At 40.7% G+C, this 26,089-nt stretch overlaps 3 protein-coding genes across 3 annotated transcripts; 2 read left to right on the top strand and 1 right to left on the bottom strand.

Moving 5' to 3' along the window:
- The first annotated feature begins 80 nt into the window (after nt 1-80).
- Nucleotides 81-8,528, top strand: apba2a (amyloid beta (A4) precursor protein-binding, family A, member 2a). Its single transcript, XM_034141796.1, has 12 exons — nt 81-134; nt 2,048-3,297; nt 3,528-3,632; nt 3,984-4,023; nt 4,111-4,256; nt 4,799-4,885; nt 4,997-5,182; nt 5,361-5,540; nt 5,691-5,903; nt 6,222-6,341; nt 6,459-6,599; nt 7,766-8,528. Exons 2-12 carry the CDS (start codon nt 2,080-2,082, stop codon nt 7,835-7,837), a joined length of 2,508 nt encoding a protein of 835 aa, XP_033997687.1. The 5' UTR covers nt 81-134; nt 2,048-2,079; the 3' UTR covers nt 7,838-8,528.
- A 642-nt stretch (nt 8,529-9,170) lies between these two features.
- duox2 (dual oxidase 2) lies at nt 9,171-12,527 on the bottom strand. Its single transcript, XM_034141217.1, has 9 exons — nt 12,406-12,527; nt 11,897-12,012; nt 11,378-11,543; nt 11,211-11,268; nt 10,982-11,116; nt 10,524-10,731; nt 10,206-10,420; nt 9,913-10,103; nt 9,171-9,614 (listed from the first exon to the last, which is right to left on the bottom strand). The coding sequence occupies exons 3-9, from the start codon at nt 11,522-11,524 to the stop codon at nt 9,603-9,605; spliced, it is 966 nt and encodes a 321-aa protein (XP_033997108.1). The 5' UTR covers nt 11,525-11,543; nt 11,897-12,012; nt 12,406-12,527; the 3' UTR covers nt 9,171-9,602.
- Nucleotides 12,483-25,585, top strand: duox (dual oxidase). Its single transcript, XM_034141778.1, has 33 exons — nt 12,483-12,549; nt 12,646-12,729; nt 12,836-13,000; nt 13,412-13,599; nt 13,731-13,932; nt 15,100-15,266; nt 15,679-15,742; nt 16,554-16,650; nt 16,818-16,908; nt 16,988-17,090; nt 17,331-17,503; nt 17,594-17,769; nt 17,878-17,996; nt 18,078-18,215; nt 18,310-18,423; nt 18,816-19,018; nt 19,301-19,486; nt 19,725-19,950; nt 20,582-20,675; nt 20,759-20,934; nt 21,015-21,084; nt 21,239-21,280; nt 21,531-21,709; nt 21,829-22,059; nt 22,178-22,277; nt 22,362-22,411; nt 22,878-23,005; nt 23,108-23,261; nt 23,399-23,631; nt 23,727-23,885; nt 24,025-24,180; nt 24,821-24,949; nt 25,030-25,585. Exons 1-33 carry the CDS (start codon nt 12,483-12,485, stop codon nt 25,150-25,152), a joined length of 4,587 nt encoding a protein of 1,528 aa, XP_033997669.1. The 3' UTR covers nt 25,153-25,585.
- Nucleotides 25,586-26,089: the final 504 nt, after the last annotated feature.

The raw sequence follows: 26,089 nt of genomic DNA, 5'->3' as shown, positions 1-26,089 counted from the left end.
GGGGTGTGTTTTTCTACACAGGTTCCTGGGCTGCTGTGCGGCTTTTATTCAAAAATCACCATTCCGGAGAGCAATCTGATGTGATCAGCACACGGGCATTTTACAAGGAGGTGCGGCCGACAGGACTGATGTTGGTAAGTGCCACATAGCATTGTCTGTGTTTGGATGGGGAAACATGTATTTGTGATGCACATAGGCCTCTTCGTCTTGCGATAAGAGAGCCGAAGACAATGCTGCTGGATGTGGTCCTTTGGTACAACGTCAGCCCATAAACTGGATGATGCAGCCTCGATGCTTCAAATCAAGGTCGATGTGCATTACAGCAGAAGGATAATATTTGCTTGCAGATGATGAATTCAGCAGAGTGTGTTTGCAGGGAGTCAGATCCATCACTGCGTGCTATATGCGCAGGAAAACCATATATCTTATTATCTTATCGATGTTTAAGCAGATGGGAATGCGGCGTCCACTTGTGGGGAAACCGGAGCCACCACAACATCCACTCCTGCAGCTGCGGCAAAAGTTAATCAGAATGGCTTTATTAGATACCTACACAAATATGTGAAGGGCAGGGCGAACTGCGTGAAATCGCGACCATAATGACCCTTATTGTTTTAATAAGCACTTCAGCACCATGGAGAGGTCATGATTAGGTCCGCGTGTAATAGCCTATGGGAGGTGATCTGGGGGGATTAGGTTTTTGTATTCATAACAGCATAATCTCAGTTGCATTGTCATGAGATCAACACTGTGAGCGGTTAGGATTTATTGTGTTTAGTGTGATAAACATAAATAATATTCAAAAAGCTTAAGGCCAAATAGCACAATCGTACTGTTTTTTTCTCCCATTTAAGCCTCAAGCCTTCACGATTCATGTTTTGATGAGGGTGTTGACATGTTGAGACTGGGCGGATATCAGCCCACTGTGTTCAGTGTGAGAGCTACTGTCAGAAGGCCACTATTAAGTGTTAACGCCTTAAATATTAGACTGAGAACAGAATTAAGCATTTTATGTTGCTCTTCTTTTGTATAAAAGATTCAAATAGAGTAATGGATCCAGGGAATGCATAAGGCCTAAATGATGAACGTATTTTCTGTTTGTTATGAATCATATTTATAATATATTTTGTTGGTGTAAAGCTACACACTGTAGGGTTGCAGCAAACTATTATTGTAATGTATTTTTTTTTTCTTTGGGCATTTTTTAAGTGGTAATTAAAACATTTGCAGATTAATCGATTAATCATCAAATAAAAAGTTGACTTGGATTTTGAATCTGGTGCATAGACTAAAATGATAATAGTGTATCAGAGATACGTTTTTAAGGAAGAATATCACTTTAATTGAAAAAGTAACAATTATTTGACATCATAAAAACATCACATGCTGCTGTTCAATGGTTTTGTTGCATATCTCCTATTCTGCAGGACATCAAGGCACAATTAGAGCAGATTCAAAGCAAGATGACAGGTTACAAACAACCTTAGCAGTCATAGACAAAAGGAGTCAGATGGTGAATGTTGGTGTTAGATGGTAATGAAGTAATAGATATATAGATAGATAACTTGATACTAGGTGGCCTGTTTGACCTTGGAGTAGGGGTTGTGTTAGTATTGAATGTAAAGAAATATATTTACTCTAATATAATGTTTCTAATTTGTGTGCTATTGTGGAAACTAACCTGTGATCATATGTTATCTGATATAGTTTGATTGCTTGAGATATGCTCCAAAAATGTGTTGTTAGTGTGTGTTATGATTTTCGATGGTAAGCAAGAGAAAAAGTTGTTTTGCTGACATTTTAAATATGAATGCCTTAATAATATGTGTATTTATAACAGAGATAGGAATAACATGTGGCAGTACATTGGTTTCAGTAAAGACATTTAACAGGCGGTAAAGTTGTACATTATCTTTTAAAAAGTAACATTTGTTCAATGTTTCTGTTTCTATGTGAAAAAAGACAATGTGCTGTTCACGGTGTGAAGTGTAAAAGTAGCATAATGCATCTCAGAGGTTTAATTGTGGTTATCTATTATTGTTCACAGGGTTGAAGGTATAGTGTGCTTAAAGGCCAGTTATGGTTCATGGAAAAAGGCCAGGACCCATCACCAAAGTATTGGCCCCCAGCCCTCCACCGTGCTCCGGTCCAGGAGTCACTGAACCGAGACAAGAAGAGCAGCGAGCTTTGGTAAAGGAGGCGTCTGAGAAATCATTGTGCACCTTGAAGGATGAAATCAAAGACCAGCTGATTCCTGTCCCTGCAAGCCAATTGTACTTGAGTTGTGACCCTAGTCCTGAGGACATGGAGGACACCTGCTCCGAGTACGACAACGTGGGCTCTGATGTGGAGCAGGACTACGATGAGGTACTGCATTTAAACAGAGAGGGCGTTGTGGACCCGAGGTTCTACAAACAGTACTCTCCTGAGGATGGTGGCTATATAAAGCATGCAGTAGGCGATAATATTAATGACAGCAGCAGTGCTGTTGACCAGTTTACTCCCAGGCCGGGACATGGCACAGAAATATATGAGGGATCACAATCAGACACTAAACCTCACAAGACGGGCCATGGATTTAGGTCGCATTGTGCTCCTACTGCTGTGGCTGAAGCAGAGAGGGAGGTGAAAAAGTGCCAGGAGAACAGGTTTTTCTTCAATGACGGAGATGAGATAGAGGAAGTGTTGGACGGGGCCAAATTTATAGAGGATTTAGAGGAGGAAGAGACCATAGTTCAAAGAAAGACCAGCCTTTATCAGGACAAGGAGAATGAAAGAGTTAGAAAGGGAGGTGATGAAAGGAAGAGAGATGATGACACTCGAGTGGCCAGAAACCGTAATATCCCCGTAGCTAGTAAGAAGTGTGAGGCGTCTCACATGGGTTCAAAGGAGACAGAGAGGCAGGGTAAAGGACGAGGGAGGAGGGTAGCAGGAGAGGACATGGAGCCCATTGTTTCTGGGATCAAAGGATGCACGACCAACAGCAGTGAACAGCGTCCAAAGACTTTGTCAAAGGACAGCAAAAAAGCTGTGGTGAGGACCAAAGCTCGGTCTGGTTCCAGTAGGCCTCATCCTCCCCCGCCACCTCGTCACGCACATGCTCAGCCTCCTGCCGACACCCAGAAGGCCCCGCCTCGCATAGAGACTCCTCCTGTTCCCAGAGCCAGTCTCTCTTCTGCCGACAGCCAGGAGAGTGAACCCAGGGTTACCAAACCAGCCTTGGCTGCTCATCAAACACCAGAACCACAGAAGGAGCCTCCTGAGGACAGGCAGAGACGACCAGAGAAACCGCAGCAGGTAACCAAATGCAAATAGGGCAGGTCTTTTTCAGATCCCATCCCTTGGGGCTTGTGTTTGTTCCTGCACAATCTACCTTCACTGTGTCCTAGAGTGGTTGCAGTATGATGTTAAGTACATGCTTTGCCATGAAAAGTATCTTTCCCCATGGGGTTATCATTTACACAGGACAATAGGAAATTAAAAAAACAAGACATGCCAAAGTTATAGCAGATGTTTGAATACAACAGGGGGAGAAGCCGAGCACGGCTGTGATACCTGAGGATGTGCCGGAGCAGCCGAGGAGGCCTCCGAGTCCAGAGCCCCTCCCTGCAGAGGACAGCAACACACCCAAGGTGAATACTTTTTACAAAACAGAAGACTATGTTTCATTGATGACATCCACATTCTTTTAATTTATGTAGTTTAAGGGAATTAATCTGCCTTTTCTCCATCTCCAAAACTTCCATTTTTGATATTCCCACTATAAGAATACTTTTTTCTGTATGCCACTTATTATATCAAATAATTATTTATTTATGTGACTGCACTGGAACATTTATTGCCTTATTTTTCTTGTATTAATGATTCTATTTGATATGCTTTTATACAATATTTACTATGATTAACTGATATGTATCTCAGGTATTAATAGTCATACCAATGCTGTACAATTAAAGGCTAATATTGACATGCTTATTTTTAAGAATACACAGGAAGCTGCTTCTTTCCCAAGCTTTGAAGATGGTGATTATCTCATAATATTCCTATATTTCATAAATCTTTCCAGTACATTCAAATGTTTCCACTGACAGCCGTTTGTTTTCTGCATAGTCCCAGGTCCCTGTGAGCCAGAGGATCTTATTGATGGGATCATTTTTGCTGCTAACTACCTTGGCTGCACTCAGGTGTTGTCTGATAAAAACCCATCCAAGTCTGTCCGCATGTCCCAGGCCCATGAAGCTGTCAGTCGCATCAAGGTAATCTGTCTCTTCAGAGACACTCATTAATATCCATTGATTTAGTTTATACATATTTAACTTGCTAAAGAGGTTGCTGCATGCATTCTTCTTTAATCTGGTCTTTGTGTTCAGGACAAATTGATTAGAAAATGATGGGAAAAAACACAAGACATTGCCTTTTAATCTTTAGCCATCGAGCTAACTTGATTCCAACTGCTATCAGTGTTTGCAGGTTTAAGAATCAATATTGATGCCTCTGAGTAAAACAACAAGGTAGTTGTTTAGCAATGCAAGTGGGTTGTGCTCCAAAAAGGCATTTTACTTTGTATTTGTGTGGGAGTTGTATGTGTATATGTACCTGTATATTGCCAGCTGATTTATTTGTAAAGGGTAAACTATGCAGCATGGTCCTTTCCTTACCACACGGTGGTGCTGTTGCATAGGCTTTTTTCTCAACGGCCATGTTAGTGTCTTTAAAATAAGCTAAGAGTTTGCATTGTAACATACAGGTACAACAAATATTAAACATCTGATTAAAATAATATATATTTATTTCAAAGAGCCAAGATGAAGACTCTCAAATGATGACAGAAGTGGACCTGTTTATCTCCACCAAAGCTGTCAAAGTGCTGAATGCTGACACACAGGTTAGTAACTCTTTTGTGTTCCCTTGTGTGTTAAATCTAACACATAAGCTTCCCTTGTGTGTTAAGTCTATATAACTGAGTAGTGATTGCCATTATTGTTGTTCCACGCAGGATACAATGATGGACAGTGCCTTGCGGACCATTTCCTATATCGCAGACATTGGCAGTATTGTGGTTCTGATGGCTCGGAGGCGCCTGTCTCAGGCCTCATCAGAGGATTTCTCAGAGTCTCCTGACTCTGCTGGCGAAGGGAAGAGTCAGTACAGGATGATCTGCTATGTCTTTGAGTCTGAAGATGTGAGTATTTGCTGCTAAACTGAAATACATTTTGAGTTTTGAGTATATGCCTTAGTTTTATATCAGATGTTTGTTCCGATGGTGTCTATAACATTGTCATCTTTCCCACCTCCTTGCTGTTGTCAACTGGGATAGCCTTTCTGCTGAGTAGTTTCCCCAAACTCTCCCCTTCCCACAGGCTCAGCTCATTGCACAGTCCATCGGTCAGGCCTTTAGCGTGGCCTACAGAGAGTTCCTGCGAGCCAACGGCATCAACCCGACCGACTTGAGCCAGAAACAATACAGTGACATCATCAACTCCCAGGAAATGTACCACGATGACCTCGTCCATTTCTCAAACTCAGACAACTGTAAAGAGGTTTGAAGTTTTTTCATTATGGCTTCAGGTGATTTGTGGATGAGGACAGATGGATTTCCCTCCACATCATTCACTGTACTTCTAAACCCTGGCATGTGACATTCAAAATGTGCTTACAAAATGATTGAAAAAGCTTTTTCTTGGTTCCAGCTGAATGTGGAGAAGCAGAAAGGGGAGAGTCTTGGTGTGGTGATTGTGGAGTCTGGGTGGGGCTCCATCCTGCCCACCGTCATTCTGGCCAGCATGCTGAACAGCGGCCCTGCAGCTCGCTCCGGAAAACTCAGTGTTGGGGACCAGATTATGTCCATCAATGACACAAGTCTGGTGGGTCTGCCACTGGCAACCTGTCAGGGCATCATCAAGGTAACTCATTATGGATTTAACATATTCCCCTTTTCCTTTAGTCTTCTAACGAAATATCACTAAACAATTTCCTAGTTGTTTGCAAATGCTACTCAAACTGGAGCGAATAGTGCATTTGTTGCAGACTACTTTTAGTATTATTATTTGAGCAGCACCAGGTATAAAGGATCAACTTCAAATAAACTACATATTACATGTTTTTAATGTGGATTTAAACACTACTAAAGGAATAAGGAATTTGGCTACAGCAGGTATTACCCATCAGTAGGATGAATTCATTTTGGTTTTGGAATCCTAAAATCGGTTTTTATTCTTCAGGGTCTGAAGAACCAGGTGAAGGTAAAGCTGAGTATTGTGAGCTGCCCTCCTGTCACCACTGTCCTCATCAAGAGACCTGATCTCAAGTTCCAGCTTGGTTTCAGTGTGCAGAATGGCATTGTGAGTAAGCCTTTGTTGGTATGAAGCATGGCACTTTAGGTTAAGGGTTTGGCAGCTTCTGAAGAAAACCACTGAGTTTAGTGTCTGCTGTAAACTATGCAGTTTTTCAACCCTCAGATCTGCAGTCTGATGCGAGGTGGCATAGCTGAGCGAGGCGGTGTTCGTGTTGGACACAGGATCATTGAGATAAATGGTCAGAGTGTTGTTGCCATGGCACACGAGAAGATTGTTCAAACCCTGTCTGTCTCAGTGGGTGAGGTAAGAAGACATCATGCGACAAGATGGCAATTTTCTCTGATTACTGCCCCACACAAGTCTCTGTAGCATAAAGGCCTTTCAAAGTTATGCCTTCAGATTAGAGATTAGTTCAAGGCACAGAGTTTTGGTTACATAAATTACTACTGCTTGCATTTCATCAATCAAATACATCTTTACATTTGGTTTGGGCTAGATTGTTGGCTGAAAAGTGTAGCAGCAGATGAGCGGTAAAAAATTAAGCATGATTTAATTTCAGGCCTTCTACACTATACATTTTAGGACACAAATCTATCTTGTTTTTTAGCTCAAATGTACAAATGAAAGTTAATATCCTCATCCACCTACAAACAACACTGAAGCTAATTTTAATTATCATGTCATATCTTGTTTGTTTACAACACATTTAAGTGTGAAACAAAACCTCAAGGTGACGACTAGGCTCACGGTTACTAAGCCAGAGAATGGTCAACCACAAAAACCTTTGTAAAACCCTGATGTTTAATTTCTACCGTTGGGTATTTGAACAGATTAAAAGAACTTGACACAACTTGTTAAGAAGTGAGCTCAGAGGTGCAGGTAGGTGTATTATGTCACCTTTGGAAAGAGCAATGCTAGCTGTTGACCTTGTTTCTAATCTTTTTGGCTAAGCTAAGCTAACTGAAGGCTAGCAGCAGCTTCATATATATAATACAGATGTACAAGATGAGCAATATCATCACCTAATTCTCAGCAAGAGAGTGAATAAGGATGCCTTAAATGTTAAGATTAAAGCCAGAGCAAAACAATCTGATTATTTTTGTGAACAGTTTATTACAATATACAAAGTGTATTATTAGGTCAGTTTTCTTTAGGCTCTGTGGGACTAATAAAGGTATTCTGATTCTGATGAGTCAACCATTCTTGGTCAGATCCATTACTTACACATTTACGAAGATGTGAACATCGTGTGATGTTATTGTGAGTTTATTTGCCCCTATTCATCACAGTATATGTCTCCATTAAAGCCATAGAAGCATATTCTTTGTCACTAATTGATTCAAGGTCTCCTCTGAGTTTCTGGTGTCACAGAAGGAAGTCAATTAGGCCAGGATTCAAGTGATTATGACTCTATAAACGGACCCTTAAGTTGACAGTGTAATTGCCCCCCCTCCTCTCGTCTCTGCCAGATCAACATGAAGACGATGCCTGCCGTGATGTTCAGACTGCTGACGGGACAGGAGACGCCCCTCTACATTTAGAGACCGTGCATGGATCAGCCCACTGTAGCTCTGCATGTCTGGCTGGGTGGAGGCGAAGGACAGATGATGGACAGGTGGCTCAGTGGGACGGGGAGATTTTATTTTTCTATCATTTTATTTTCCCGGCCTCTTGTTGCAAAGCTGTAAAGAACATCCGGTTCTCATTTTCAGGTTTTATCTTGAATTACATTGTCATAATGGCCTTACAATGTGAATACTCTGTCTGTAGTACTGTACGTAAGTTTCTGGTGTTGAAGAGAAGTAGCTTTAAGGTCACGATTATTTTCTTATGAAGAGATAAATTAGTACATTTATTTTTTATTTAGTCATTTTTATAATGTGTATGGAGTTTCAAAATGTGCTTATACTGTAAATACTTTGGACTACTCAAGGAATTGGTTGGAAAGGCCATATTACTCCTACAGTATATGCATGTTATTATGAAGAATTACTGACCAGGGATTCTTTCTCAATCTGACATGATAATCTATAAAAATAAGTATTAAAATAAGATAATAATATGCTGTACAAAAGCTTTGTGTATTATGGTGATGCTGAAGGCCAAAGACACAACTACTTTTCAAAGACTTACAGAATCGGTGATCATTACCTTTCCCAGAGCAAACAGTACAAGAATGTATCAAAATATACATTTCTGAATGAATGTAATGTTATAACACTAAGAATACAATCTCACTGATGAATGTTTGTTGTTGTTTTTTATTTTATTGAGGTGTTGCAGCAAAAAAGTACTTACAAACACACAAGACATACATTACATTTGCATGGTTTGAGGTTCCCTATTATGCTTTTCAGGGTTTTCCCTTTCCTGTAGTGTGTTATATAGGTTTATGTGCATGTAAATGGTCTACAAAGGCTAAAATCTCGAAGTTCCCTCCAGAAGGATTTTCTCTCCCACTCACTCCCCCCCCGATGCCTGAAACGCCTCCATTAGACTCGATACTTACTTCCGTAACATAATGACATCACTATGTTACACTCGCGCTTCTATTTGCTAAAACACATTGTTCGTGATTAAGGGGCGGGACATCTATAAGCGGTTGACCAATCACAACAGAGCCGGCCTGCTAACCAATCAGAGCAGACTTGGCACTGGTTTCAGACAGAGGGTGAAAAGAGGTGCTGCGGCACAGGCAGTATGAGAAAAATACAGAGCTTTTTCAACATTAAAGCATGTAAACATGTCACAGTTGAGGCACTATAAACAAAATAAACCTGAAAATTAGCATCATAGGGTCCCTTTAAGAGATTATTATTCTTGACGAGGCAGTTTGCTACTTATTCTACTTCTCATCTTTTCACATTTATTTGGATCTTAGAAGCTGTGAAATAAAGATACTTCAACCCACAGGAAGTATGATCAAAGTAAGCCACATAGTGTTGCCATGGCTATGTGCATGCATTCCATGAATTCTGAAGAAAGTCGTCAAATTAACGATTTGTCTCATCTTTCATTTGAAATGAACGAAAGGAAGTTGAACAATGACAGATTCCTTATTGATCAGTTTATATACATACTGCATGGATCCCATACAACTTCATATACTGTTCCTACAACTATTGCAACATGACATTAGAACTTCACAAATACAACTATGTACAGTTCAATGATGTATAACACTTCACAGGCTCACAAAGATAATTAAAACAGATGAGAAATAAGACACTTAATCTGTAACACATTCAGCAAGAAATATCTTCAAGTATTGGCTGGAAAAGCTCCCCGAGGGAAACCAGGACAGCGTCATATTTGTTCCTAAAACACAGAAACAAAATCATCTCAGTCACAGTTAAGCAGAGAAGGAAATACCTTTCTTAAATGTTATACATGAACATAAAAGTGCAACACTCAGCTTTAAGGATTTAGTTGCCATGGTAGCTATACTAGCAGTGATTCATTAGATTTCAAGATGGCATCCCTTATTAATACAGCATTCGTCACAGAGTTCAATATGTATTCTGCATCATTAAAATGTATATCAAAGTCAAGTCTCACAGCAAATTCATAGAAGGTGTCAAAAGGAGGTATTAAGCTCTAATTATTGCCACCTTACCTCTCTGACTTTTGATGACAGCGGTGAAATTGTCACTCCATCAAGAAAAACTGCGTTAAGGTAGCCCTCCCCATAAGAAACATCCTCATCTTCATAACTGTCGACACCAACACTGAAAGCCTCTTTCATCTTCTCTGGTATGAGAAAGTGCAACAGCGTCACCAGAACACCGATGATGGTGCACAGCAAACCTGAAAAACATTTCCATTACTAGAAATCTTCACAGCTGTTTGAAAATGTACAGTTTAAAACATACAAACATATTAAATAAATGTTAAGCCTATTATCTTTACCTGTAGCCAGAGCCAGCCAGAATGAATGGCTGTACTGTGCTTCAAATGAATCGGATCCTATGGAGAAAACACACTGAGGTGCGTTCATGATAGTGGAGAAAGAAGCCATGGCGAAGAAGATGAAGGCAGCGGTGGCCATCATCATGTACCCGGCGTACAGAATGACCGGCATGGAGAAGAGGATATTGGCGAGAATCCAGCAGCAGAAAGCCGTCCTGTGAAAGTGTGCAGATGTTTTAATTCAACTACTTTTACTACCATCTGCTTAAACTGACAGTACTTTAAAACTCCAAAATGTATGCAGGTATTTAATGTTACCAGAGGGTTGCCGAGGCGTATCGGCCAGAGTATCTGTACTGAAAGATGAGTCCACATGGGTTGCTTATGGTGAATTTCTCAGCTATGTACAGGATGGGGTTGGGTAAACCTTTCTCCAGAGCTTCCTCATACTCTTCTTCAATAGTGTCATGCCAGCTGAACATCTCATTGTAGTCTATGGTCTCATTGAACTGTACAATGGGGTTCCCTGAGAGAGAAAACAGGAGTGCATTTATGACAACTAAAATCACACATTTCCCACAAAAGGGTGTTGTAGTTTTATGACAGGAATATATTATCAGTCTGTTGAGTGAACATCTGGATTTTTATTTTTTTATTTAACCTTTATTTAACCAGATAAAAGCATCAAGATCAAAAGATCAAAGTTGCTAGGGTAAGCAATCAGTGTATGAGTGTATAATACACATTTCTGCACAACAGCAGCCACACTGACTCACCCTTTAGTGTCACGTTGATACCGTACAGCCCAATATGCAAGCCGATGTCAGCATTAACCACTGCGTCGCTGAAAGACTTATAGGTGGCATTAGTGGTCATTCTTGCCTCAGCCCAGTCGTCGGTGTAGTTGAGCGCTGTAGAGAAAAGACACAAAGGTGAGGGATGTTCGCACGGAAAGGAAAATCTGTGTGATTTATTCAACGACAGTGATAAGAATACAAAACTCACCCACTAACACTGCACCTATGAACAAGCTGGTAACTATTCGAATCATCCAGAACAGCCTCTGATTGGAAAGTAGTTCAAAACTATTTCATGTACATTGAATTAAAAAGGAGACAATCATTCTGAGATGTTTGCAGTGAGTAAAAGTTTATCTGATGCTTGAAACTCACCGACTTCCCTCGTATCCCTGGCAAAATGATAAGAAGACTGGCTGCTAGCAAAAGAAAGACTAGAATTATTGTGATCAAATGGCCACTGAAGAGGAAGGAGGATCTTTGTAGAGGGTAGAATGGGTAAATGTCATCGAAGAGAGTCATCTTAGCGCTTTAGTTGAGACTAGAGAGTTTAACAGAGAAGACAGTGTTAGTGGAAGGGTTCTCAGTTTCCTCCAGATACAGAGATAGCTGCTCTTATTTCTTACAGTAGATAAGGATGGGACAATACTGAAACACGCCACTTAATTGAGTAAAACATCTGACTCTTGAGTAATATGTCTGACTCATGTAATTTCATCTATATTCCCTGGTACTGCATATCTTTATTGCAAATAAATTAATCAGTGTAATGCACAAAGGTTTGCAATTGTATACATCCACCTGTTTTCTTAATTGTAATGGATTCATTTGAACCAATGTGACAAACAAACCAATCAAAGACACACAGAAAAAAATGCAAAAGGTCTTTCTTACCCAAAGGTTGAAAGATGAGGACCGCAGAAGAGTGTGAATGTTGAGGAAACATACACTTCTTTTATAGTGTCGGCCCCCCTTTGTGTCCTTTGTGAGGGGGAGGATGTATTGACAAGCTGGGGAAAAGAGGAGTGATCCAAACATATGACCATTCCCATTTAGGCAACACAGGTCACATGCAGTTTGTGAAAATCTATGCAACACATGAAGGCTTTACTATTGCACCATCCCTCACCTGTGCTCCTTTTTGCGACTACATTATAGCCCCTGCACTGGGTAAGACTCAACTATTTCATCTTCTTCTAACAAACAAGTCATTATCTTTGGATGTCTGCAGTTTACAGGTAAGGCTAACAGGAACATAATCAAAGTTTTGTTACGTTTTGGTGTGTGTTAAAGCAGACAAAAGGTTGTAGCATTAAATGTCCTGCCTTTTAAATATAGGCTAAACCAACAAAGTATATTTAAAAGGAAATGTAATAGTAATTTGAAAGAAAATTGTAATTTACCTTCACCTTGTCTTCACTTTTCAGAAGTCCTTCACTCCTCTTGGCTGCAGACTGACTGAGCAGCATCTCTCGCATCAATGGATTTGCGTAAATGGGTTTTGAGTGTCTGCGCAGCGGTTGGCTTGGTGCTCATACTCAGTGAACGTAAGTAGACAGCAGTTGTGCTTCATACTCAGGGTCACATAAAACAGCTCAGTTAATCTCGAAAAATAGTGTTTAAACTCGACATGTCTTGAACAGATTCACGCTGTGAAAACACCTGGGAGGTTCCTCGTTTTGACGGCTGGTACAACAGTTTAGGGAATCCTAAACGCGGAGCTGTCGGTGAGTTACAGAGTTTTAAAAGTTTGCAGCAGCAGCAGCAGCAGTAACAGTAGCGTGCAGGCTGCCAGAACACCTGGGTCACTTCACTGTGTGTGTGCTCGTGCAGGCTCCTACCTTGTGCGCCTCGTGCCCGCGGATTACTGGGACGGAGTCTACCAACCTGTCCACGAGCCTCTGCTGCCAAACCCCCGCAGACTGAGCAGCCTGCTGACCGGGGGGCCTTCCGGTCGGCCCTCAGCACGCAACCAGACCGTGCTCTCCCTGTTCTTCGGTAAATATATATCATGCATGTTGTTGCATTGAAGTGCACCTTCAATAAATGCAGTCAGAGATACATGACTGAATACAACATTGAGGCAACAAGTACAACTTGTGAGAATGAGAATGCACCACAATGGCGACATGCTATTTTCAACTTAAATCTTACCGAAAGTGTTGCCCACGATTTTAAGGTATTACTTTCATTGTTGCTAATGTAAACGTAGATTTAAATGGCAAACTCCTAGGCATAATATTTTAGAGAAGCATATTCTAAATTAAATTAGATATTTGCTGATATTAAACCATTAATATGACATAATTTCTTTGTTTGTGAGTGAGCATAACACAACATTCAGGTACCAACCATGTAAATGTTTTCGTAGTTTTTTGGCATTTAATTGTTATTTTTTGTACTTTTTAGGTTATCATGTTTCGTTTGACATTTTTGACTCGAGAACACCTGGATGTCCGCCTGAGTTTATGAACATCCCAGTCCCAAAGGGAGATCCTGTATTTGACCCCACTGACACCGGGAAGGTCCTGCTGCCCTTCCAGAGAGGATTGTGGGACAAAGAGTCCGGCCAGAGTCCCAGTAACCCTCGCACACAGGTATCAGTATAAAACGGAAGGTTTGTTAATGGTATCCTCATAATGCTGCCTCCCCATACAACTGATAAACCTGAACACTATAATGTCCAATAGAACACACAAATATGATCAAACAAATGCAACACGTGCAGGTGAACTTGGTGACAGCATGGATAGATGGCAGCTCCATCTACGGCCCTTCCAGCTCCTGGTCCGACTCCCTGAGAAGCTTCTCTGGAGGGCTCCTGACTTCAGGCTCTGAGGGGAACATGCCATATCAGGGAAAAGAACCAAGTCTCATGTGGAGTGCCGCTGACCCCTCTACAGGAGACCATGGACCAAAAGGCCTTTATGGTGAGAAACTTCAGAACTGACCGGAAACATAACACCATTTGTAAATAAGTAATATTATTGAATCAGTGAGTCAGCAGAAAGTGGGGTCAATATCGAGGGCATCTTATAAATACATCAGCGCTGCTATTAGTTGCAGAAAAGTGCACTTAACTGACTGTTTGTCATTGATTTACTCTAGAGCACGGTCAAATATAATTTCCTCTTTACCTGGAGGGCAGTACCTCCAACCTTATAGTTAAGTGTGATTTATTGAAGCAGGAATGTTGGCTGGATACCAAAACTGGGGAGCTAAGTGGCATTTAATTTATGACCTTTAAGGCCCAAACTCAACAGCAATGTATTTTTCTAAGTTCACAATAGACCACAGCTCTGCCTGTAGACATTCTCTCCTCATTAAAAGAGTATTTTAACTTAAAAGGAGTTTATTTTGACACTTGCATACAGGTTAAAAAGTGCATATACTAGATCTCCAAATCTAAGCAAATTACTCTACTCTAAAACCTGCATAAACTTCACTCAATATGAGATCAAATAGGTTTGTGTGTGTGTTTGGCTGAACTACAGCTTTAAAACAATCTGGTTTGTGAAATATTGTTTTTCAGTGTATGTGGTAATAGTACCACCTAATCGATACTGCAGCAGAAACCAAGCTGCAAGACGTTCTTGCAAATATTATTTGCGCCACGTCTGCTTCGATCAGTGTTGCAGCCTGTGAGGCTTAGTCCAGAGAGGCCCTGCCTGACGTAAGTCATGACTCTTTAATTATTGTGTTAATGGCTTGTGAGGCTCACCACAGTAAATCCCTCTCTGTATAGCATTGAGAAGCAGTGCAGTTGTCATGACACAAGTGTTTTGTTGCTAGTGTTGTTAAAAGTCTGTCGTAATTATGTGGGGGAGAGGCGGAGGATCATCTGCTGTTGTCACCGCTCTGCTGCCGCTTCCTTCAAAACAAACAGATCATTTATCATTACATTAGTGTTCAGATATCCTCATCAATCAATGCAATCAGATTGTCACACTGCACTTTCCAGTTTCTACACCACGCTGTATAAAAACATGTCGCATATACAACCTAGTGTGTGTTTCTCAGGTTGTAGCTGCAGTGATGTGAATTCATATGATGGAAAAGCAGAATTCCCTATAATGTGTGCCATCTTCTGTGTCCAGAGTTGGGAAATGCCTGGGCCAATGAGAACATGTTCACGGCAGCAGAGGGGATTATCTGGTTTCGCTACCACAATTATGTAGCCTACAAACTGCATGAGGAACACCCAGCGTGGTCAGACGAAAAGCTCTTTCAAAACGCCAGGAAGACCGTTGTGGCCAGCTTTCAGGTAGAAGGAAACATCTCCATGTAATCCTCTCGCTGCTCAGCTGCAGATTTAATTTGCACTTTGGAGAGAGTGAGGATACATGTACGCCAGGTGGTCTTAATGTTATGGATTTATGGATTTATTTAATTGCGAATGCATCATCTCTTTCTTGTTTGATTAGTTGAGTCTGTCCACTGCAAAAACTGTCCTCAACACGTAGCTTCTCGTCTTATATTGAAAATTATACTCTACTATTTGCTATCAGATAATATTTTCCTCATATCAACATTAAAATAAGAGTTTAATGTATAAGAATAAACTATATCACAAAAAAGGATGGATATATAATCATCAAATGTAATGCAATCATGTTGGGTTTTAGTGTGGATTCAAATGCTGCAATAACTTTTTCCCATCTTATTCTTCCACACAGAATATTGCTCTCTACGAATGGCTGCCTGCATATCTTGGAGACAAAAAGCTTCCTCCTTATCCAGGTAAGACTCAGCCAGAGTGCGTGTGCGTACAAGTGGAGGGGAACAGGTAATGCACCGATGACCACAAGCCTTGGTGAGGTGAGCTATCGTTGTTGGTGTTTGACAAATATGTGCTTCGTCAGCACAGCATCACCCTCAGTCCCCTTCTTCTGCTGAATAAGCAGCCGCTGCTGAAGAAAGTTAAAAGGACAAAGGGCTGATAAGACCAGCACCTTAATCACTCTTCATTTTATATCTATACTTATTTTGTTAACGTTGACCATTTTGATTATGGTGTAGGTTGTTATTGTTAGGGAATTTATTTATTTGGCCCTTAGTTTTGATTATTTGAGCCTTAACGTCTCATGTCACCCCTCTCTTTCTGATCACAGGCAAACAGCACTGGGGAAGCTGTTGATGATAAGGCAGGCACTTATTTTGTGCATGGGTTTCACCAACAGCTGTGTTTTTTAGACATGACCATAAAACAATCTCTTCTTCACACAATAACAGGACATTTTGTGAGCGTCTTGTAGTATAATGTTAATTATGCCCTTAGGAGTGGTTAGGTATCAGGGACTGGGGAAGATAACTTCAGAGTTAGTTTGAGCAGAGGCTGTGTCACCACTGTGTCTCAGCAAAGTTTCTTCCAATACATCTTCAGTGTCTTACATCAATTTGAAGCTCTCCAGTGTCCTCCTTGTGTTTCCAGTTCTTTGCTCCAATAAATGTATCACAGTTATCATGCAGGAGGATTATTTCCAAGATAGATTATAAATTATAATGTTTTCTTATATTGTATGGTGTTATGCTCTGATCTATCTGTGCACAGGCTACCAGAGGTTTGTTGATCCGGGGATTTCTCCTGAGTTTCAGGCAGCTGCCATGCGATTTGGCATCACTATGGCCCCACCTGGTGTTTACATGAGGTATTAGTATTTATTATCCTGGAAGCTGTAAAACCAAAGAACATTTTGTATAGTGGGCTTTAATTAAGTGTAATATTGTCCATATGTTGCTGTCAGCAGTGTCTTGCCCTATCTGAAATACAGTATAAATAACTAATAAGAAATAAAACGTCTCCTTTGTCCTTCAGAAACAGAACCTGCCATTTTCGGAAGACTGTCAACATGGATGGCAGCTTATCACCAGCAATGCGTCTATGTAACAGCTTTTGGAAACGTCAGGTATATAATTTATCTGCATTTAATTTAAGGTATTAAGCGGTGTATTATACCTTATTAATGCTTCGTCATATGTTTCTAGAGTAACAATGTGAATACGAGCCAGGATGTGGACGACCTCGTCATGGGCATGGCTTCCCAGATCGCAGAGAGAGAAGACAATACTGTTGTGGAGGACCTTAGAGGTGTTTATTTATGATTATTCACTGCATGTGGGAAGGATCAGTAACAGGCTTATTACCAAGTCGTTTTTCACATAAAAGGAATTTGCCTTTTTGCTTTGGTGCAGAAATTAAAAGAACCACAATAGTCAGAAAATCTTAAATATAACATAGAAATGCACAATAAAATCCCTCTACAAATCATTCATATACAGTACACACATAAGGTAGTTCATTCATCTGATCTGATTTGCGCCCTGACAGACTTCATGTACGGGTCCTTGAGGTTCTCGCGGACAGATCTGGTGGCCATGACGGTCCAAAGAGGGAGAGACTTCGGCCTGCGTAGTTACACTGCGATCAGAAAAGCTCTGGATCTGCCTCCTGTCAAAACATTTGAAGACATAAATCCTGAACTCAACCGGAGCAACCCACAGGTTAAAATCTTACAACAAAGTATGATGAAAGCACATGAAAAAAGTTTGGCAGTGATCTTGTGGTTCAAAGTGTGTAATTGTGTCCAACAGCTGCTCCGGGATATTGCAGAGCTGTACAACAGAGATATCTCAAAACTGGAGCTCTTCCCCGGAGGACTGCTGGAGGCTGTCGGTGCTCCGGGTCCAGTTTTCTCTTCCATAATCCTAGACCAGTTTGAACGCATCAGAAATGGAGACCGCTTCTGGTTTGAGAACAAACAGAATGGGTAAGCTCCTTTCTGTAGGTCTTTCAATAAATACATAACTGTCAATGTATCTGATCCTATGGTAATGTGTGATTTATCTCATATGCTCTTAATACAGTTGTTTTCCAGTTTGTTCACAGATGAGGAGATCCAGAAGATCCGCAATGTAAACTTTCATGATGTTCTTATCGCAGTCACAAGTGCAGAAGCCACTGATATACAAAATAATGTGTTCTTCTGGAAGAATGGTAAAAACATGTGTTTTATATTTGATTCATTAACAAACATTTAAAGCATGGATAAAAGGAAACAGCTCTCTGTTGCTTTAGGTGACCCTTGTCCTCAGCCCACACAGCTGAATGCTTCCATTGTCCATCCCTGCACCAATGCGACTAGACTGAATTACTTAGATGGAAGTAAAGCTGGCTTCGTGATATTCATCATTGTTCTGTTCCTCTTTCCTGTTGGTCAGTATCACACTCCCAAATCCATCTGTTTTCACTCAGCATAATTCAGATTTCACTCCTCAGCAGTTTTGTTGATCCTTTTTTACTTCCACAGTTAGTTTCCTGGTGGCCTGTATGGTAGCGTATCTCAGAAAGTACAGGTACAGGAAGTTCCAGAGAAGAAGAAAGGCTGGTGACAGAACAGAGGAGCCAGCTGTGGGAATTGCTGGTACGAAATAAATCGGATCCTTTTAATAGTGTTGATTGTTAAAAACATAATATCTATAAGTCAGGTTTTAAAAACTGACTCGATGCCAGTTTTACACAACTGCCTATCATCAGCTTTGAATTACTGCTTCACCGCCCTTCAGCAGCCATTATGATGTCATATAAGTATCAACACAATGGTGAAACTGAGCTGATGAATGAATTGAAGTGGTAATGACCGTTCATGATTTATATTCCGTCAGCTACAAAACCCAACTTATTAAACCAGACAAATAAAACTCTTGACAGATGACAGTGAAACCAATCTGGTAGTTTCTGTTATTTTAAATCCTGTGCTCATCATCATCCCGAGCCCTGCCTTTCACCTCGTCTCATTCTGAATTTGCTCTCCAGCCTATGAGTGGCAGGGCCATAAAAAACCTCTGCATCCTGTCAGCGTGGCGGTGGATGAGAGGAGGAAGCTGCAGGTCTTTGACAGATCTGGGTACGCTCAGCGCTGCCTCAAGCTGGGCAACCAGGACTGCCTAGACGTGCTTCTCTCCAACGACAGGAACCATAAAGCTCTGCTGCTCAAAGTGTCCAAAGAGTACGACCTGGTGAGGACAGGCGGGGGGCTCACGTTCAGGTTTTTGATCTAAAACAGCTGCAGTCTGATTCTGATTCCTGTGTAAGCATAAACATCCAAATAATGTGTTCACATTTAAGATTTTCTGCACTTTAAGCAAATCCAGTTTTCTCTCTTTTGCAGTTAAGTTGCTTTTGCTCTTATTTTCACCTTATCCAACCGTCGATGCAAGCACAATTCTGCAGATGTACCCGATCTAAATCACTTTTATCTGACTCCAGTCCTGTTTTTCCTTTCCTGTCTGCACATCCAGGTGTTGTTTTTTGATGACGAGAGCAAACGTGCAGCATTTGTCAAGCATCTGCGCCCGGGGGTGACAGACATTGGCCAGGAGATTAGAGTGAAGGAGATGAGAGAGAGGGAACTGCTGAAAGAGGCTTTAACCAGAGAGCAGAGGGCTCAGATTGTGGAAACTTTCATTCGACACGCTTTCTCCAAGGTAACTACAGCCTCTGGATGTTTACCTCATCCTCAACGGCAGCAGCTAACCACAAAATGTTGTTAATCCCTGTTTGAGGTCAAAGTAGGTCTGACCTCTACCCAAAAGAACTATCTGTTGGTCTTGATGGTGACCTCATGTGTGATGGACATCCAGTAACCTCAGTCATTAGTCAACGTCGATGATATTACTGATGACACTTTGGTTACGTGTAATGATATGTCCCTCCTGTGCACAGGTCTTGGAAATAGAGAAGTGTGACGCCGGCGACATGAGCGGCGTTTCACGCAAGAAAGCCAGAGAGGTCCTCGAGTGCGAGCTGACAGCGTCTGAGTTTGCAGATGCACTGGGCCTCAAGTCTGACTCTTTATTTGTAGACTCCATGTTCACACTCGCAGATAAAGATGGAAACGGTTACCTCTCCTTCCAAGAGTTTCTGGATGTGATGGTTATCTTTATGAAAGGTAAAATGCATAAACCCAAAATGCTGTAGTTGTTTTAGGTTTAGGTATGCTGTCATCCAAGCACTGCATAACAGTTTGAAGGTTTAGATTCTCTAGAGTGAATTATTTTTGAGGTGGGATTTTTATCACCACTTGGGAAAAAAAAGGAAAAGAAAGGTACTAATAAATGTGCAATGAATATTTTTCTGCAAATATCCTTGAATTTGTGCAGAAAATATAGTTTTAAACATAAACATTTATACATAAAAATGTAATGTTTCAAAATTCTTGCAAAAATGAAAAAGACTCTGAAACAGCATTTAGACCATAGTGTCTAAAACGTTTTAATAAAATTTAAAATAATGTTAAGGGATACCTACTATGACTGTCTAGCTGCAAATACAAATCAAGCTGCAGAACAAATTTGGAAATGAATGAATGAAGTAGATCAATTAATAAATCAGATTTTCTAGACTAATGTTATGTAGATTTAGACCAGATGTAGTCCATTCTCCATCCTCTATCTAGGATAGAGAATGGACTACATGACTGGCACTTCGGATATTTAATAAAAAAAGGTCATGTACCAGTCAACTTAGTAAAATAAGTCTAGTCTTACATTATGTCATTGATGATGTTTGTATTTAACCAGGATCCTCTGAGGAAAAATCCAAACTGATGTTCTCCATGAACGACATTGGTGGAACTGGTTTCTTATCAAAAGAAGAATTTGCCCGGATGCTCAGGTTTGATCGATGTTTCCTTCTGTCTGCTTCGATTGTTTTTTTTCTATCTGTTGGTTCATCTTAGCCCTTTTGTTGTGTTGCAGGTCTTTCATTGATATCTCCAACGGTGCTCTGTCAAAGAGTCAGGCGGAGGATGGCATCAAGTCCATGATGCAGGCCGCAGGCTTTAATAACAAAGAGAAAATCTCATGGCAGGATTTCCATTTCCTCCTGCGAGACCACGAGAAGGAGCTGCAGTTTGCCCAGCTCAATGTCAAAGGTCAGAAAAGTTTGGTGTAAAAACTATTTTGTTCGTCCTCATTTCTCTGACCTTGTCTGATGAAATGAATGTGTGTGCAGGGATGGAGAAACAGGGGAAGAAGCGGATGAGTCGAGACCAGAGAGTGTCCTTCATCTGTCCAGGAAACAGGTCAGCAAACAGACTACGATCACTCATCCAGATCACAAATCTGTTGCTTGTCAATGTGGATAAAAACAAAGATCCACTGGAGCTTTGTAACTCACTCATTTCATTTATATCCATTGTGTCCCAACTTACTAGCTCGTCCATTTCTTGTTTACAGCAACTACAAGACAGATGGATCGGAGCTACGCAGACGGAAAAAGTTTGTTCTTTTTAGATTTTTGAAAACTATATCTATAGTTTAAAAAAAAAGTTTTCCTGAGTACCTTTTGCTTATTTCTTTCTCTAATATTTATGTATTGAGGAAACTGTGGTTGTTTGAAAAACCAAGGTTTACATTTTTTTTTTTAAAGTATTTTAAAGTATCACACCCGACTTCCTCTGAACCGCACAATAATAGACAGAACAGTATATCCACTCAATAATAATCTGATGGATTTTGATATTTTCAGGTTAGGTGTCAGCACTCCAAATGTCTACGTGAAGCCCAAGCGCGAGCAGTACATAAGGAACCCAATTCAGCAAAACATCCAGCACTTCAAGCGCTTCATTGAGAATTACCGCCGTCATATCGTCTGCTTCATCGTCGTGTACGGCATCACAGCTGGCGTGGCTCTTGAAAGGTGTTACTGTGAGTAGAAATTGTAAAGCTTCCTCACTTTGTTTAAGTTTTAATTATTTCCTTCAGCTTCATACCCTTTTTTTTGTCAGTGTGCCTTTTCTGAACACTTTAAAAACCTTGTTGTTCAGACTACGCTTTGCAGTCTGAGGCCACAGGTATCCCAGAGACTTCAATGGTGGGCATCGTCATCGCCCGTGGCTCGGCTGCCGCCATCTCCTTCCTGTTTCCCTACATGCTGCTCACTGTGTGTCGCAACCTCATCACGCTGTGCCGAGAGACTTTCCTCAACCGATACATCCCATTCGACGCAGCCATTGATTTCCATCGCTTCATGGCCATGACTGCCATCGTCCTTTCAGGTTGGGAGACTGCAAGGAGATGATAGCAGAGAGGGATTATGGAAGATTAAGTTCTGGTGTCTTCACTTTTTTAAATTTGATTAATGTGACCTCTCTCCTTTTTCTATTCTAACTGTAGTTATTCATACTTTGGGCCATTTGGTCAACATCTGGATCTTCTCCATCAGCGACCTTGGCATCCTGTCTTGTCTTTTCCCCAAAGTCTTTAATAACAACGGGTAATGTTTGAATACTCCTTCTGATTCTAGCAGAACACTTTGTGGAAAGTCATGTTCACAGACTTATATGTGTTTTCATTTCAGGTCTGAACTTCCTATGAAGTGGTCATGGTGGTTCTTTCAAACTGTTCCAGGTATGATAAGACTTGTTTTGGTTTTTTTATTATTATTTTTTTAATCGTTTATTTAGCAGGGACAATGCACATTAATGAACACTTAAAACAAGAAAATGCAAATAGTGTGAATATGCCACATTTTAGCTTGGAGCAAATTTCCATCGGCAGTCTCTCGCATAAAACATTTAAGAACATGACAATTATACACATAGCAAAAACAAATACATGATGTGCAAAAGAGCAAGAGCAGCATATACAAGCATTTACCACATGGCAGTACAATATAGCAGCAACGACATATAAAGTGCAAGAGGAGATACCCCTGTGTTAAAGTGCATTTAGCGGTGATTGCACGTCTGTTGGTTTCTCAACCATTCTTTTAGTTGACCTTTAAAACTATTGAGAGTGGGACAATCCCGTTTAATTAAGCTTTTTTTGTTGTGCTATAATTCAGTTTATTTGCTCTTCTTTGTCTTTTTCCTAGGAACGACTGGTGTCCTGCTTCTTTTTACTTTTGCATTTATGTATGTTTTTGCCTCACGCTATTTCCGTCGCATCAGCTTTCGTGCATTCTGGATCACACATTACCTCTACGTTGTCGTGTACATTCTAGTAAGTACTTTTATGACCTTAAAATACCCAAAATGCACTTCAGGTGGCTTTCATGCTGAGGGGCAGTTTTTAAGAACAATGTGATGCTTGCTTTGTCAACAGACAGTTATTCATGGCAGTTTTGCCTTGATCCAAGAGCCCCGTTTCTACATCTACTTAATTCCACCTGCACTGCTCTTCCTGCTGGATAAACTGATCAGTTTGAGCAGGAAAAATGTGGAGATCCCTGTGGTGAGAGCTGAGCTGCTGCCTTCAGGTAATAGTTCTTGAAAACCTTAGAAATAGCTTAATTATTCTCTGTCTTCACTAACTAAAAAGCACTATTCCATCCGCTGTACTGAAATTGTTTGTTTGTGTTGAAATTCACCTGTCCCTCGGCTGTCCTACCTGCAGGTGTGACACATCTGGAGTTTAAGCGACCACAGGGCTTCGTGTACCGTTCAGGCCAGTGGGTTCGTATTGCGTGCCTGAATTTAGGCACAGATGAGTACCATCCATTCACACTCACGTCAGCCCCGCATGAAGAGACCCTGAGTCTGCACATCCGAGCGGTGGGGCCGTGGACCAGCCAGCTCCGAGACCTCTACACGGAGGAGAGCCTGGTCGAGCTTGGCGCCTATCCAAAGGCAGGTTCAAGTATTGTTTTATGTGTGTAAACAATCTGATTCATCATTCTTTGTCTTTTCATGACACTGATATTCCTATTTGATTTCACCCTCAGCTGTACCTGGATGGCCCGTTTGGCGAGGGCCATCAGGAGTGGATTGACTTTGAGGTGTCTGTTCTGGTGGGAGGAGGAATTGGAATCACCCCATTCACCTCCATCCTTAAAGACCTCGTGTTCAAGTCCTCCATGAAGTCCAAGATTCTGTGTAAAAAGGTGCTGCTTATAATTAAACCTACCATTACCTCTTTTTTTTGTATCCCTCCGTGCAATTTTCTTATTTGTGCATGAAGCTCACTCTCTATACGATCTCTTCCTCTCTTTTCTGTCACTAACATGCGTTGATTCTTTGAAGGTGTACTTCATCTGGGTGACACGCACACAGCGTCAGTTTGAGTGGGTGTCAGACATCATCAGGGAGGTGGAGGAGATGGACACGCAGGAGCTAGTCTCTGTCCACACTTACATCACTCAGGTGGCCGAAAAGTTTGACCTCCGCACCACCATGCTGGTAAGATCTGCAGTCCACTTTTGCAAGTGTAGAAAATATAAAATCGAGTAAAATACAGCTAAATATTTAACAAATAATCACTTCAATGTTGAAATACTGTATATGTTTTATACAATATAATAATATTCAAACATTTTGGGAAATATGTTCCCATGTTTTCTTGCTGCGAGCTAGATGAGAAGATAGCCCTCTTATATTTGAAAGAAAATATATATAGACACAGACAGCAGGCATTTAGCTTAGTTTAGCATACTGACTGGAACCAGGGGAAACAGCTGGATCCAAAATCCAACAATTACCACTTTTTAACCCAAATGTAATTCATGATTTTAATTATCTTAAAGTTATTATAACCTATTTTAAAGCTCAGAACTGCTTCCATAGCAGTGGTCAGCAATTCAGATATAACAGACGGTGGAATGACCTAATAGACTAATCAGGATTGAGTATTCAACAAAGCTGTGTAAGTAGCTAAACTAACTGGCTGCTTGCTGTTTCATATTTAGCAAACAGAGTGGCATTGATTTTCTCATTTAACTCTCGGAAAGAAAGCTCTAAGGATATTTCCCTAAACAGTTTGTTTAAAGTTAAATATTAATGAAATCCACTAAGGATCACTTATTTTGTAATGTGTGGACAGTATGTGTGTGAGCGCCACTTTCAGAAGGTGTGGAACCGCAGCCTCTTCACCGGCCTGCGCTCCGTCACACACTTCGGACGGCCTCCCCTGGTCTCCTTTCTCAGCTCACTGCAGGAAGTTCATCCAGAGGTCTGTGCTTCATGCATATTCAACTCCCTAATGTTTGTCTGAAACACAAGCCTGTTTCAATCTGTATAATTTTTCCGTAGGTGGGCAAAATTGGTGTGTTCAGCTGCGGACCACCAGGACTGACCAAGAATGTGGAGAAAGCTTGCCAGCAGATGAACAAGAGGGATCAGGCGCATTTTATTCATCACTATGAGAACTTCTAATTTCTCTCAGCACAGATAAGACTGTTACGGAAAGAAAGATGATCCACTTTATGCTGGATTATACGAATGGCTGTAGCAGATAATGACAGAATCACAGAGCTAATGTAGGAAGTTTTTGATTGTATGTAATGTCTCAAAGGTAAAGATACTTGTTCCCGGCTGAATACATTTACATCTTTATTTTTCTATCCTGAATATTATGGTTACAATCATTTCTATCATTCAACATAGCATACAAATACAGAATTGTATTCACAAGTTATGTTAAATCATCATGCATCTCTCATGTGTGATTTTATTCACTATTTGTTTTAAAGAGTTAGCTGTTAGTAATCTGTTTTTAATCATAATGTACCATTGATTTTGTTGATTACTTGTGCTTTTGTTTGAAATATCTTGAACAAATAAATGAACAATGTACAACCCAAAAACATTGTGACTGCCACACTCCGCTCATGAATATAACAGTAGCTTTTAATGTCGAATCTAGGACATTAGATTGTGTAAGGACCTACAGGGTTGTGTGCAGTAGAAGTCCCCTAAATCCTGCTTCTGGTGCTTTTAGCTAATGGACTAAATGTGTGCTTGAATAAACTCAAACTCCTAAATTCGATTGTTTTGGTTGAGTGATAATAATGGTGATAACCCAGACAACTTGTCCACCTGAATAAAGTATAGAAATATATTTTGTAGAAGTTAAGGGGGAATGATTTTCCCTTCGGTGACACATTAAAGGGGACCTATCATGCAAAATGCACTTTTGTACGTCTTTTATACATGAATATGTGTCCCTGGTGTTCCAGGGAACTCACCAAGTGTCAGAAAACACAACCCTCTCTATTTTCCTCCATACCCAAATCTCTAAAAACGGGGCTGCAACGGATCTGATACAGACTGATCCAGATTTGAACATTTCTCTGACGTCAGGACGGAGGAG

Source organism: Trematomus bernacchii, unplaced genomic scaffold (genome assembly GCF_902827165.1).
Source record: "Trematomus bernacchii unplaced genomic scaffold, fTreBer1.1, whole genome shotgun sequence".
NCBI lineage: Eukaryota > Metazoa > Chordata > Actinopteri > Perciformes > Nototheniidae > Trematomus > Trematomus bernacchii.
The sequence above is the reverse complement of the archived record's forward strand: the minus strand, read 5'-3'. Positions and strand labels throughout refer to the sequence as shown.

Excerpts from the sequence above, each read along its gene's own strand:
- apba2a (XM_034141796.1), top strand. The coding sequence starts at position 2,080 with ATGGTTCATGGAAAAAGGCCAGGACCCATCACCAAAGTATTGGCCCCC. Across the intron at positions 5,183-5,360 it reads ATGTCTTTGAGTCTGAAGAT|GCTCAGCTCATTGCACAGTC; the intron begins GTGAGTATTTGC and ends CCCTTCCCACAG. Across the intron at positions 5,904-6,221 it reads CCTGTCAGGGCATCATCAAG|GGTCTGAAGAACCAGGTGAA; the intron begins GTAACTCATTAT and ends TTTATTCTTCAG.
- duox2 (XM_034141217.1), bottom strand. The coding sequence starts at position 11,524 with ATGACTCTCTTCGATGACATTTACCCATTCTACCCTCTACAAAGATCC. Across the intron at positions 11,117-11,210 it reads CATAGGTGCAGTGTTAGTGG|CGCTCAACTACACCGACGAC; the intron begins GTGAGTTTTGTA and ends TTTTCTCTACAG. Across the intron at positions 10,421-10,523 it reads TACGCCTCGGCAACCCTCTG|GACGGCTTTCTGCTGCTGGA; the intron begins GTAACATTAAAT and ends ACACTTTCACAG.
- duox (XM_034141778.1), top strand. The coding sequence starts at position 12,483 with ATGGATTTGCGTAAATGGGTTTTGAGTGTCTGCGCAGCGGTTGGCTTG. Across the intron at positions 21,085-21,238 it reads TTCATCTGTCCAGGAAACAG|CAACTACAAGACAGATGGAT; the intron begins GTCAGCAAACAG and ends TCTTGTTTACAG. Across the intron at positions 24,181-24,820 it reads ACCTCCGCACCACCATGCTG|TATGTGTGTGAGCGCCACTT; the intron begins GTAAGATCTGCA and ends ATGTGTGGACAG.